Source organism: Sminthopsis crassicaudata, chromosome 4, assembly GCF_048593235.1.
Source record: "Sminthopsis crassicaudata isolate SCR6 chromosome 4, ASM4859323v1, whole genome shotgun sequence".
NCBI classification, from domain to species: domain Eukaryota; kingdom Metazoa; phylum Chordata; class Mammalia; order Dasyuromorphia; family Dasyuridae; genus Sminthopsis; species Sminthopsis crassicaudata.
The window spans coordinates 454132563-454147496 of NC_133620.1; the positions used below are offsets into that span (position 1 = coordinate 454132563).

Here is a 14934-nt window from a genome sequence, read left to right on the forward strand (position 1 = left end):
GAAGCAGATTGTCGCAGAACTGCAAAGCGGGGGTTTGTTAGAGGCGGGATTCAGACGCCCTCCCTCCTCCCTCTCTCCATCCTCCCCGGCGCTCAGCGAGCATCTCGCGCCGGTTCATATTAAGTCTCTCCAGCTCGGGTTTTATGGTCCGTTCCTCGTTTCATAGGCTGCTATTAGGAAGGTAATCGGGTTCGCGTGCGGCCCGGGGGCGCCTCGGCCATTTGCCACGAGTAGTCCTGGGAGTTTGTGTAGAGGCGGGAGCTCACTGATCTCCATTCTACAGATGCAGAAACTGAGGCAGACTGCGCTGAAGTAACTTGCTCGGGTCTCACAAATAAGAACTCTCTGAGGCTTGCATTGGAACTCAGGCCTGCCCCGCTCCAGGGTCATGGGGTCTCACTCAGCCCCTCATTTCACAAAGAGGGAAATAAAGACAGGTTGAAGCGCAGCAGAAAGAGCGCAGGGCCGGGATTCGAACCCGTGTCCTCTGTTTCCAAACGCTAGGGGCGGGGGAGTGCCTTTAGAGGCGGGACGGATGACCCTCGTGAAAGGGGCGGGACAGGGCGGAGCTTCGGAATCCACGTGACAACCACTCCTCTGCTCTCCTCCCCCTCCTCTTTGCTTCGGCGCCTGGGAAAGTCCTCCACCATCCCAGAGTTCCGCGGCTCCCGGAAGTGCCGTGGCTTCCGGAAGTATCTGGTTGCCTGACCGAGCCGGTGCTAGCGGGGACACCAGGGGGCGGCGGGGGGGGGGCGGGGATTGGGGTGCCGCCACCGCTACCGCCGCCGCGGACCTTGGTCTGAGGTCCGGCCGGGGCGGGATGATGGAGGAGGAGGAGCTCGAGTTCGTGGAGGAGCTGGAAGCCGTGCTGCAGCTCACCCCGGAGGTGCAGCAAGCCATAGAACAGGTGAGGGGGAGGGCAGGGCAAGGGCCCCGCCCTGGGGGAGGGGGAGGGGGAGGAAGGCCCCGCCCCGAGGTGGGGGAGGAGAGGCTCTGCTCTGGGAAAGGGGGAGGGATTCGCTCCCTGAGGTGGCGGGGGAGGAAGAGAGACCCCGCCCCCCGCTGGGGGGGAGGAGACAGAGGTCCCGCCCCTCGGGGGGAAGAAGGTTTAGACTGGGCGGTGCTGGGCCTGGAGTCACCTCGTGGGTGTGACCCTGGACCAGTCCCTTATCCGAGCTTCCTCCTCTGTAGAATGGCCCTGCCTCCTGGGCGGGGTGTGGAGGCTCAGGGCTGGCTCTAGGGGAGTGAGAGAGCTGTCGGCGTCGTGTGGTCCCTCTGTGCCCTGGGGGTAGTCTCTGAGCTGTCCGCGCAGGAGCGGAAGGGAAGTTTTGAGGGGGGCTGTCTGGGAATGGTTGGGTTCCAAAAGAGCCCCCCGGGGCACGAGGTGTGCCCGGTGTCTCAGTGTGCCCAGGTGTCTTTGGTGCTCCAGGTGTTCCAGGTGTCTCAGGCTTCCGGGGTCCGTTGTTAAACGGGGCATAAAGCAAATGTTTAGGTTGTTGGGGCAGTTGTTTTGTCTTTGTGGACTGAGCATTTTCGTAAAGGGGCTTTTCTGGGGCGGGGCATCCTGGTGCCGGGGCTGCTGCCCTGAGGGCTCGGGGGAGTTGAAGGAAGGCGGTATCTCTGTACTTGTGCTTACTGCGCCCTTTCTTTTCCCCTCCCTGTCTCTCCATCCCCATTCACCTTTGGATGACTTTCGGGCATCCTTCCGGATTGCTGTTGGGTTTTGCTTCAGATTAAGTGGGAGAGGAAGAGATTGGGAAGGCCCAGAGTTGATTGAGCATTCTTGTCAGTGGGTGAGTTAGTGGGAAGACTTTGCTCAAAGACTTCCCGGGAAGAACAATTCCCAACCTCCCTTACTTCCAGTTTTGATTAAGTTTTTTCTTAGATCAAGCCTCAATTCAGTTCTATAAGCACTTATTAATCAATCAGTAAATATTTATTAAACCAGGCTCAATATATGTCAGGAACTGTGCTAAGCATAAAAAGATGCAAAATCTAGGCCCTGCCTTCAAAAAGCTTCCAGTCTAATGGGGAGACAACTTGTGACAGATTTATACAAAGTGGATCTTATAGGATAAGGAGGAAATACGGAGGAGGCGTTCCCTACTAGATGTGAGGCACTGGGCTTAGGTGTAGGATCACATTTGTAAAAAATTTTCTGAATACACGTAAAGATAGTTTTCAGCATTCGTTTTTGTAGACTTTGTGCTTTTTTTCCCCTCCTACCCTTACCTTCTCCCTCCCCAAGACAGCAAGTAATCCAATATAGCTTAAATATGTGCAATGCTTTTAAACATATTTTCATATTTGTCATCTTATGCAAGAAAAATCAGACTAAAAGGGAAAAGTAAATACCAGACAGTGGGCCTTGTGTGGCATCCTAGAGGCCCTAGAGAACCACAAGATGTTTTGAGAAAGGATTTTTTTTTTTTTTTAAACAGGCTCAGGTGAAATATAAATTTGGTGTGGAAAATTAATTAGGAAGAGAATCCCGGATATGGGTGACCAATTAGGCAGTGGTTGTGATAGTCCAAGCTTGAGTTGACAGGGTATGGTGCCAGACCTGTGGAGAAGTTTAGGTTCATCAAGTTAGAAGGCACCCCAGAGACTTCTTTGTTTTACAGAGATGAAACTGAGGTGAATTGGTTTGCCCGAGGTTGAATGGGTAGGATCTGAAGCACGGTTCTTTGATTCCAGAATGAGTTCTTTTTCTGCTGATATATTGTGTTGACAACTGAGCAGATATTAAGTGAGGAGAAAAGGGTCAATCAAGGATGACCCCAGGGTTGGAGAAGGATAGGTTTTGTAGAAACTGGGAGATTTGGAGAAGGGATGGGTTTTTCCAGTAAATCAGTTCTATTTTTGGATATGCTGAGTTTGAGGTACTTATGGAACATCCAAGTGGGGAATATTAAAGAGAGATGAAAGATAGATTATTGTCACTAATGAATATCAATTGAAAGTCTTTAAATAAAACACTGGCAAAAAACAAAAAAACAAAAAACCTAAACAATCTATTTTAAAAATTGTTTATAATAATCAAGTTGGATTTATACTTGGAAGCAAGGATGGTTCAACATTAAGAAAACAATTATAGTTAATTTAATTAAAAACAACATCCAAAACTTATGATTCTTTTTTCGTTTTTATTTTTATAATAGCTTTTTATTTTCCCAAATACTTGCAGAGATGGTTTTCAGCATTCACCTTTGCAAAACCTTCTATTTCAATTTTTTTTCCCATCCACCTTTCCCCCCCCAGACAGCAGGCAATCCAAATAGGTTAAACAACTGCAATTCTTCTAAACATTTCCATATTCATCATGCTGCTCAAGAAAAATCAGATCAAAAGGAAAAACAGCATGAGAAAGAAAAAAACAAACTAGCAGATAATAACAGCAAAAAGTGAAAATGTAATGCTTTGATTCACATTCAGTCTCTATATAGTTCTCTCTCTGGATACAGAGACATCTGGCTCTTTCCATCCTAAGTCTTTTGGTATTGCCTTGAATCACCTCATCATTGAAAAGAGCCAAGTCCAAGAACCAGCTACATCCAGAAAAGGAACACTGGGAAATGAATGTAAACTGTTATTTTTACCTTCTGAATCCAATTCTTCCTGTGCAACCAAAAATTCGGTCTACACACATATTTGTATCTAGAATATACTGTAATATATTTAACATATATAAGACTGCTTGCCATCTGGGGGAGGGGGTTGGGGGAGGAAGGGAAAAAATCTGAATAGAAGTGCGTGCAAGGGATAATGTTGTAAAACCCATGCATATGTACTGTCAAAAAAAATGTTATAATTATAAAATAAAATTAAAATTTAAAAAAAAAAAAAAAAAAAAAAGAAAAGAGCCAAGTCCATCACAATTGATCATCACATAATCTTCTTGTTGCAGTGTACAATGTTCTCTTGGTGTTGCTCACTTCACTCAGGAGCAGTTCATTTAAATCCTTTCAGGCTTTTCTGAAATCAGTCTGCTCATTATTTCTTATAAAACAACAATATTTTATTACATCCATTTACCATTGTTTATTTAGTTACTCCCCAACTGATGGGCATTCACTCAGTTTCCAGTTCCTTATTATTATAAAAAGGGTTGCTACAAACATTTTTGTACATGTAGGTCCTTTTTCCTCTTTTATGATCTCTTTGGGATATAGACTCAGGAGAGGCTGATGGATCAAAGGGTATGCACAGCAAAATTTATGGTTCTTTTAGAAAATACAACATTAATTTTTGTTAGCCTAAAAACTATAGGGCCATTTTATTATATGATTACACAGTATGCATTTTAAAACTAAAGACTAGTATTATATGCAATGGAGAAACCTTAGAAACTTTTCCATAAATGCAGAATTAAAATAAGGATGTTCCTTTCCCTGATATTGTTTGACTTAGTTCTAGCAATGCTGGGGGAAATACTAAGGTTGAGAAGTAGGTGATGGAGGGCAGAAGTGTCAAATACCTTTGAATCAAGATTGAAATGTAACTGGGAAAAATTTAACTAAATAAAAATATAGCAAACCATCAATAATATCATGTTTTAAATATCATATCCTTATGTTCCAATTAGTGGCCCCATTTCCATTTGAATTTGACACCATTGGTGTAGTAGATAGAATTGAGTCAAGAAGAGCTGGGTTCAAATTCTGTCATATCTGTGTAATCCAGGATAAATCACTTCACATTTCTGTGTTACCTCATCTCTAAAAGGAGAGGGTCTGACTCAGTGGGCTCTAGAACCCCTTTTATGAAGCTCTAAATTTACGTTCCCATGATGCTTTGTTGAGAGAAAGAAATGAAAGGCATAAAAATAAGCAAACGAGGAGACAAAATTATCTGCATTTTTTGATAATGATTTTAAGGAATCCTAAAGAAGGTAATTGAGACAGTAGTATCATTGAAGTAAGTAGGCTGTGAAACAGATCCACAAAAATCAGAAGCATTTCTTTAGAGAAATAACAGAATCCTCGAGGAGATAAGAAAAAGGGAAGTCCCATTCAAAATTACTACACATCTATACGTGACTGTTAACCTGCCAAGACACACTAAAGACCTGTATAGTTACAATTATAAAGCAAAAGAAAATGATTTACATAACTTATTAATGTAACATAACTCAGGGCTCTAGTATGATCAGGCAATGTGTAGCGTAATGACAATTATAATGCTCAGTCATTAAACATTAGTGAGCACTTTCTGTGTGCCAGGCACTATGCTAAGTGCTGGGGATACAAAAAGAGGCAAAAGGTAGTCCCTGTCCTCAAGGAGTTCACAGTCTAATTGGGGAGACAGTAAGCAAACAACTATGTACAGCACAGCATTGATGTTACCTAAATTAATTTGCTGATACTTTATTGTGCACTAATCATAATTCATTTATTAGCATGAAAAAGATGTAGAATCTCCAGGGAAATAAAAAAAAAAAAAGTAGGAATGAAGGGGGAACAATCCTTTTAGATCTCAGATTATACTAACAGGCCAAAATCATTAAAACTATTTTGTATTGGTTAAAAAAGGAGCAAAGCAAGGGAATGGGGTAGATAAAGAAAAAAAAAATCAGAACCAAATGGTTCAATAAGCCAGTGCTCAGTATAGCAGAGACCATAAATTACTTGTGAAGGAACTCTTTATTTGATAGCAATTGCTGGGAATACTGGAAAGCAACTTGGCAGGAATTGGCTTTAGGTCAGTACCTTATACCATATGCCACTTTGAGCTCCAAATGGTGATACGAACTGACTATTAAAGATCACACCTTAAAAAATTTAAAAGAGGGCTATATCTCCCTATTTTCAGCTTTTACCCATTTCTCTTATTAGTTCTGTTCTCTGGGGTCAGGCAATTCTAATTTTTAAAATAATTATATAATTTCTCAATTAATACAATTTTCTTTCCCTTTCTACCCACTATTAAAAAGAAAAATTAAAAACAATACCTATGTATAGTCAAGCCAAAAAAACCTCATTCACCAAGCTTGTTTCATTCTACGCTTTGAGTCAGTGAGCAGCATGTTTCATCATAAGTCTTCTGAGTCTTTTACAGTTATTTTGTTTTTACAATATTGTTCTTAACATGTAAATTGTTTTCTTGTTTCTGTTCATTTCACTCTACATCAGTTTATTCAATTTTCCTAGCCTTTCTGAAAATGTCCCCTTCATTATTTTATGTTGATGCTATAATTTGTTCAGATGATCATCCCCTCAATTTCTGTTTCTTTGCTACTGCAAAAAGAGCTGTCATAACTTTTTTTTTTTGCACATATTGGGTCCTTTACGTCTTAATTTGTTTTCCTTGGGAGGTTAAATCCACTTGTGGTATGCACGGTTGTGCTAACTTTTGAGACATTATTCAAGAGTGCACTTCAGAATAGTTAAAACGAGTTCACAACTCCCTGAACAACGCATTAAGTGCCTGTTTTCCTGCTTCTCCTCCAGTATTTATCTTTTTTTTTTTTTGGTCAGCTTTGCCAGTCTGATAAATATGAGATTGAATTTTAAAGTTGCTTTAATTTGCATTTCTCTAATTCTTAGTGAGTTAGAACATTTTTTAAATGACTGTTGATAGCTTAAATTTCTTCTTTAGCAAATGGTATCTTTTGATCATTTATCATTTGCAAATGGTTCTTAGTTTTATGCATTTTAATTAGTTCCTTATGTCCTAGAAACAAGCAATTGTAACAATAATTCTAATTAGTCTTCCTAGACAATCATTTCTTAAAGACACCTAAGTCTTTTGGTTCCTGTAATTGGTCCTGTTTTGGATGAGTTTGAAGCCCTTCATCATTCTAATTACCTTCTAGTGTATTTTTTCTCATATTCCATTGCTCCTTCTAAAATGTAAAGCCCAGAGCAAACGGTTCAGGGCAGAGAACATCCATGGGAACATCCCTTCCATGTTCCTAGATGCTTTGCCTCCGTTGGTGTAGTCTGAGGTTTTCTGGGCATCTCTCTCATACTATATCCCAGCTAGGTTTTAGCCTTTGAAAACCCCCAGCTCTTTTTATTTTTTATTTTCATTTATTTATTTATTTGTCTATTTATTTATTTATTTATATTATTATAGCTTTTTATTTACAAGATATATGCATGGATAATTTTTAAGCATTAACCCTTGCAAAACCTTCTGTTCCAACTTTTCCCCTCCTTCCCCCCACCCCCTCCCCCAGATAGCAGGTGCACTCATACATGTTAAATGTTAACGTATATGTTAAGTACAATATATGTTTACATATCTACACAGTTATTTTGCTGCACAAGAAAAATCAGACTTAGACATAAGGTAAAAATAACTTGAGAAGGAAATCAAAAATGCAAGCAGACAACAACAGGAGGAGTGGAAATGCTATGTTGAAGTTCATACTTATTTACCATAGTTCTTTCACTGGGTGTAGTGGTTCTCTTCATTATTGAACAAATGGAACTGATTTGGTTCATCTCATTGTTGAAGAGGGCCATGTCCATCAGAATTATTCATCATATAGTATTGTTGCTGAAGTATATAATGACCTCCTGGTCCTGCTTGTTTCACTCAGCATCAGTTCATGTAAGTCTCTCTAGGCCTTTCTGAAATCATCCTGCTGGTCATTTCTTACAGAACAATAATATTCCATAATATTCATATACCACAATTTATTCAGCCATTCCCCAACTGATGGGCATCCAGTCAATTTCCAATTTCTTGCCACCACAAAAAGGGCTGCCGTAAACATTTTTGTACATATGGGTCCCTTTCTCTCTCTTTCTCCCTTTTTTTTTTTTTTTTTTTTTTGAGGCTGGGGTTAAGTGACTTGCCCAGGGTCACACAGCTAGGAAGTGTTAAGTGTCTGAGATCAGATTTGAACTCGGGTCCTTCTAAATTCAAGGCTGGTGCTCTATCTACTGCGCCACCTAGCTGCCCCCCTTTCTCTTTTTTAAGATCTCTTTGGGATATAAGCCCAGTATTAACACTCCCAGCTCTTTTTAATATGAAAAATCATAGATCTAGAAGCTGGCATGTCAGCTGATCTACCAATGAGGAAACTGAGGGTCCGAAAAGTTAAATGACTTGGTCAGGACCACATAGTATTAAATGTAGGATTTGAACCCAAATCCTCAGACTTCAGAGCTACTATTTTTCCTGAGAGGGATTCAGATGTAATACACTGCTGGCCAGATACATACTGCTCTTTAGTCATTGCCTTGTCTGACTTGTACTTTTTGAGGTTGATTTTGGAATCCAAGTTAATATTTTGCATATCTCCATTAAATTTTGTCTTACTTCTGAATCCTGACCATCATTCATTTCATTAACTATTCCTCTCAGTTCTGTGTTAGCTGTAAATTTGTTAAATATGTCTTTTGTACCTTTCTGAAAGGGCTGGACCTCCCTGCCAGGGTTCCATGGGCTACAAAGGATAAAGCAGTTCCCATCAGTAGTTGTTTGATTGTTGGTTTTCAGGAAAGTGCATTTTATACTGTTTTGGGAACAAATTTGAATGCCAGATATAAATTCATTGTGTGTTTAAATAAGCAAGCATCCTGAATTAAGATAACCTGTGGTGTGTTTTTGCTCCAGGCAGCATAGATAGCATTTCTGAAGTGATGATTACAGTGATATACTTGAATGATTCTGCATAGTGATTTATGTTGTTTTAGGGCAGAGACTTGAGTGAGAGGAATGGGGGAATTAATGACTTGTAATTATAGGCCAACAACAAAAATAACATTTGTGCCAATCTTACTTTAAAAACAAACAAAATTTATCTTGGTGAGCTTCCAAGTATGTTTGGATAGTTTTATCTCTTAGAAGACAGATTGAATTTTTTAGTGCCAAAAATGTTCAGGGACACTCTTTGGGGGTAACTGCACTCCCTATACTTAGGTTGCTGGATTTCAAGTCAGATTGATAAAATGCAGTTAATCCAGGGGAACATCTTGACTGTTTTTATAATCTATCATATGACGTAGTAGTGTTAGTCACCAGGGTGCCTTGCTATTTTTTAATAGGATACTTTCTGAGTGTCATCTCTTGGTTTCTAGACAAGATCAGAAATTATTTAAAAACTGTTATAAATAAATCCCTGAATCCATGAGATATGATGAATAATGCTCTTGCTCAGACTATTTATACTGTTTCTGCTAATCTGTTACACACAGACGCACTCTCACATACTCTCTGCTATTAGAAGACAATTTATTCTGATAATTATTACCAAGCTCTGGCTTAGCCTGACACCAACACTAAATTTTGTGTCCCATCCTTCAAATTTCCTTTCAGTAAGCATTTATTAAGTACTTCCTGTATGTTGAATACTATCCTAGATGCTGGAGAAACTGTGAGGTTTAGAGTGGAATCTGAGGAGTAATGATTCATATCCATATCACTGATATTAAATAATACCTGATGTGTGCAAAAGAACAATGCAGAATGCTGGGTGACTTCTTGGGAGGAGGAGAAGCTCATTGTTAATGGGTGGAAGTTAGAAAAAGCTTTATTGAGTGGGGCTTGGAAGATTTGGGAGGGATTCTGTAAGAGGGGAGAGGAAGACATTCTGGACTAGGGAAGACTGTGAGCAGACAGAAGAGTGAGAAAGGGCAGGCTGTGTATTGGGACTGGTTTGGCGGGAGCTGGATTTGTTGGGGATTTAGTACGAGAGTGCTAGAAAGATAGGATTGTGGAGGGCCTTGTCTATCAGGCTTTAAAGTAATGAGAATTTTTCTCAGAAGGCCTCAGAAAATAGATGTAGGATATTAATATCCTACAGAAGGATGATGTGATCAGATCCTTGGACTAGGAAGGTTAGTCTGGCAGATGAGAGAGGGATGATGAGGGAGGCCCTCCCGTAGGGAAGAAGGGAAGAATAAAGGTAGGAAAAGTTGCCATTGCTGGAGTCTGGGCAGAAAATGTAATGAAGATTTGTACACGGGTGTTGTCAATGGGAATAGAAAGGAAGGCAAGAAACGCAAGAGGATTGTAGAGGTTGGCTTTTTAAAAATACAGTTTTATTGCTATCTTTTTATTATTACATCAGCTACATTTCCCAGTATGTTCTACATTCCCTCATCCTCTAGAGAGCCATCTTTTATAGCAAAGAATAAAAAGGAAAAGAAAAGTTTGATCCAACTAAATCAGCACATCAAGAATGTCTGAGATCTGCAGTATCTCCCCCTCAGAAACCCCTACCTTTGCCAAGGGAGGGCTTCGGCCTTTGTGGATTGTGGAGGTAGACATGATAACACTTAGTAATGATTGAATAGAAGGGTTAGAGAAGGAAAAGCAGTATTCCATTGTAATGTTCTGTTGTGTCCAGAAACTGCTGATCGCTCTGGGAGGAGATCTGCTGTCATCAACTGCCACCAATTCTGACCTCGTGTAGAAACTCTTTCTTTCCCTCCAGAGAGCTGCCTCAGGTCTGGCCCAGACAAGACTCTCAATCTCTCCAGTGCTGCCCTCTTTTATTCTCCCAGAGAATGGGCGTGGGATAATGCAAGGGCTTCTGGGAAAAATTACTTCAACCAATGAATTTGCTCCTCCTAAGCATGCAAGCTCCTCCCCAGGAATTCGAAGGGGTTAAACTCCCAGTAAAGGCTGGAACTAGAGAATTGTTAAGTACCGACTTAGCACTTAGTAAGAACCTAATATCTCATTATCTCATTAGCACTTAGTAAGAACCTAACATTCCATCATGGAAGCTGGGATGAATGGGGGAGCCAGTGGTACTACAGATAAAATGGCGGAAGGAAGAAATTTGGGAGAGAAGATAAACTCAGTTTAATATGATGAGCTGGAGGTTTTGCAAGGGATGTGCAGGTATAAAGAAAAGTCTTATATGTGATTGGAGATGTGAAACTAGAGCTGGGAACACAGGTAAGGGAGATAGGTTTGGGAGCCATTTGAATAGTGCTTGTAGTCCAAGGGAGAATTGTGAAGAGAAGAGAAGAAAGGGTAGGATGGGACCTGGGGAACATCCATCAGTAGGGACCTGGAAGAGAGTGACAAGCCAAGCAAGCCATGAATATTTATTAAGGGCCCATCATGTGCCAAGCCTGTGCTAAGTACTAAGGGTGCAAAAAGAAGCAAAAGAGCCCCTGATGGAGCAGAGAAAGAGCAATAGATATGCAGGAAGAAAAAGTAGGAGAATGGGTTTTGGAAACCAAGAGAAGATATGGTTAATACCATGGAGGGAGGCCTGGTCACCAGGATCACACACCATCTTATGCCTAGGGATTATTGAGAAAAAAAGGCCATTGGATCTGCTACATCCTAATAGTTGTATGCTCTGATTTTTTTTTTTTAAGCTATGTATTTAAAAACATAAAAATGAGAATAGGTCCATGTACTTCACCAGATTGCCAGAGACATCCTTGATAAGAGCTCTGCTATAAAGGAAAGGCACAAAATTTAATGGGGGACAACAAAGCAGGATCCCAAGGCAGAAGGGCGGAGGCAGCAGGATTCATCACTGAAAGTGGGGTTGCAGCTGCCATCTCCGCACCTGACTTAGCCCCTGGCTCCCTGTGCTAGAGCTGGGGCTGACACCACCAAGGCAATAATGTGCGGCACCATTGGATGAGATGCTCCTGATACTACAGCAGGATGTCACAGTTTATTATGGTATTACCAGACCGTACTCCCAAGACCCTTTGCTTTTTTATACCAAACTCTCAACAGGCAGTATTCCTGGTTTCATCATAGCGACTCCTATGAATCTGATATTTAAAACTACAAATAGTGATTAATGATAATATTTTTCTTTCTCCCTCTCTTCTCTACCCCACTTTTTACTTAGGTGTTTCCAAGCCAGGATCCTCTGGACCGAGCAGACTTCAATGCTGTGGAATATATCAATGCTCTTTTCCCGACAGAACAAGTAAGTTTAGTTCTTTAAATTTTATTCATGGCAGTGGATTGCCTGTTCATGTAAAAGTTTGTGATCTGCTTTCTCCTTAGCCCTTATGGTGACCCCTCAGTCTAAGGAAGGATGATTTATGGTCGAGAATTAAATACAGGTCAAACCCATCATCAGTTTTGTAGAATGGCCATATATTTGCTGTGTTGCCATAGACTTTTTTCCTAATGAGCAAATTGCTAGAAATCACAGTAATGGGGCTTAAAGAATCAACCAGACTGGACAGTGAATTTGTGAGTCCTCAATAAATATACTATATCCTAGAAGAGTAGGCCAATTTGATCACTAAACAAAATTAACAAAAATAATAATTTTTTGCAATGTTTTACAAATGCCTATTATCACCTGTTGATTCTCCCAACTACCCAACACTTAGGGGAGATAATTATGATTCCAGTTTTACTAATGAGGAAACTCAGCCTCAGAACTGAAATGGCTTATCCAAGGGGCAGTCAGGACAGAGCTGGGGGCTCTGAGCTTTCACCTTGCCCTGTCCTCTCCAAGTAGTGCAGACTCATTTAAGAAGGCAGTTACAGCAGACTAGAAAGTCACCATAGTTTGATTCTCTGCATCTCTGGGAACAGACTGGACAAGTTGCATGGAAGTGGTGACCCAGGGCTATAGCTGACTTAGCAGAAGGTCAGCAAGATGACTGAGTCTGGTTGTTCGTGTGCCAGATTTGGGATCTTGAATCAGCCACTCTGGGAACCTTGGACAAATCACATAATGTTCCTGGGCCTGAGTGTGCTTCTGTAAAACAAGAGGCTTAGGCCAGAGGATGACTGAGGTCCCTTCGAGCTCTAGGCCAGTGATTCCCTTAATGCCCGTGTCATCTTGACCTTGTCTATAGCCTCAAAGAGCCTTTTCTCCTCTGGATCTGGGCCCCGTGTGTTTGGTCAGTGACAACACATTTCCCAGAGCTTCATCTTTGGTAGGGACCTCAGACGACCCTCAGCCTGAAAAAGAATTGTACCAGGCAGTCCTTAGTCATCCAGCTTTTGCTGAGAGTCCTTCAGTGATGGGAAGCTCATGCCCCCTCCTACCATTTGTCTCAGGGCCTCAGGAGAGTTATTAGGTCCCAAAGAATTCCTCCGCAGCAAGGCTCTTCATCTTAGCATCTCCTACAGTGTCCTCTGCCAGAGGAATGTAATGAGGGCTGGCAGAGGAAGAGGTTCTGGCGAGTGAGAGCCTGCCTCTGATACTTCCTGGCTGGGGAACCCTTGGGGACTCTGAGTTCTAGCACATCATCCCTAAAATGTCAGGAATGATAGACCTTCTACCCCCTAGGGCTATTGTGAGGAATTGTTGTATGCTGATGGGAGCTCCTATCAAGAATATCTGAAGGGAAGGACCAAATAACATAGGCCTCTTTTTTCTCCCAGAAACCTCTCTGATATCTGGTTAGCCCATAAATGCTGGAGGCTAGGGATTAAGCAGGTGACCTAATCCAGGGGAAGGTGGGGGGTTTCCTTTTCTGTAGTTCACTGTTGCTCAGATCAGCAGGCTTTTTTTTTTTTTTTAAGAAAAAGTAAAGACATCTAGGTGGCACAGTGGACATAACATCAGCCCTGAAATCAGGAATCCCTGAGTTCAAATCTGGTCTCAGACACTTAATACTTCCTAGCTATGTGACCCTGGGCAAGTCACTTAACCCCAATTGCCTCAGGAGAAAAAAAAGAAAAAGAAAAAGTACAACAGATTTATTACCTTATTATTCCTGGAAACTGTCTTTCAGTGCAACCAAGGATACCATTTGTGGTGGTCATTGTTGCTTCTGTTATTTGTTCATTGTTATTGTTTTTGTTTTGTTATGTTATATATTGACTTCCATTGAGTTCACAATCCATTAGAATCACTTAGGCTTTATCAGACAAATGATATCTAAATATTTCTCTCCCTTCTTGATTTTGTCAAATCAATGTTTTAATCCTAAATGTTTTCCACTTACCCTATTGAAAGCCCAAGTATGTCTCCCAGGCAAGACATGAGTGCATCATTACCTGATTCTAAGACTGTCCCCTCTATCTGCAAGATTAAAGGGTTGGAGTTGCCTTATACCTTTTCTTCCAGCTTAAATCAACAATACTACAACATATTCTTTTATAAGCCAAACCTTTGTCTATCTTTAGAGTTCATCCACATCCTATTCAGGGCTCAGATTTCAAAAACTTTTAAAATAATAATTTATATGTATATAATATCCTCCTTGCAACTATTCTTCATCGTCATCATGAATGACCATGGCATTACCATTCTACAGATGAGGAAATTGAAGCTCATAGAAGTCAAATGATTTCTCCATATTCTTCTATTTCTCCCTGCTACTGGACTTTTTTTCATCAAGTCTCACTTCACCTAAAATGAAACTTACTTATAAGTATGAATACTGTTTGAAGTGGCAAGTAGTCAAAGAGAAGAAGAAAGGGAAGGGAAAAAAGAAACTTACTCTTGGTAAGAACTATCTTTCCTCTAAAGAATGTAAAGAAAACCATCTCAGAGACCATCAGCTGTTCTTCATTGGGAAGCCGGTGGGGGTCGGATAAAAAAAGCTCTCGACACAGTCAGGTTCCACAATGGAATCTCAGCTCTTCAGCAGGCAGTTTTTAAGCCCTCTCTAGGCAGTGTGCTGGACAGGAGGGACGTGCAGAAAAACAAACATGTTCTACATGTTTTACCAGGTGAATGAACACAAAACACGCATAGAGAAGTCAAGGTTCCATAACATGGAGGGGGAGAGGGAAGAGCACTCTAAACCAGAGCGATGAAGAAGGGCCTTGGGCCAAGATCTGGCCTCTGGGCCAGATTCTCAGAAATGTAGAACGCAAAAGGGGAGTAATTTGAGTGGCAGAGGCAGAATTGTGGAGGATGAAATTGGAGAGGGAGACCAGTTAGGAGGCCATTGCATTAGTGCAAAGAGGTGATTGAGGATTTGAGCTAGGGTGATGCTAGGAAGGAAGGAAGGAAGGAAGGAAGGAAGGAAGGAAGGAAGGGAGGGAGGGAGGGAGGGAGGGAGGGAGGGAGGGAGGGAGGGA

The 14934-nt window shown here is 41.3% G+C and overlaps 1 protein-coding gene across 1 annotated transcript in view; it reads left to right on the plus strand.

Moving 5' to 3' along the window:
* Window positions 1-687: 687 nt before the first annotated feature.
* The window catches only part of VPS53 (VPS53 subunit of GARP complex), a 127452-nt gene continuing 113205 nt past the window's right edge, over window positions 688-14934 (plus strand). Inside the window, exons 1-2 of the mRNA XM_074263820.1 lie at window positions 688-907; window positions 11783-11863. Coding sequence (XP_074119921.1) covers window positions 821-907; window positions 11783-11863 — 168 coding nt within the window. The 5' untranslated portion in view covers window positions 688-820. The remainder of the gene's footprint in view (window positions 908-11782; window positions 11864-14934) is intronic.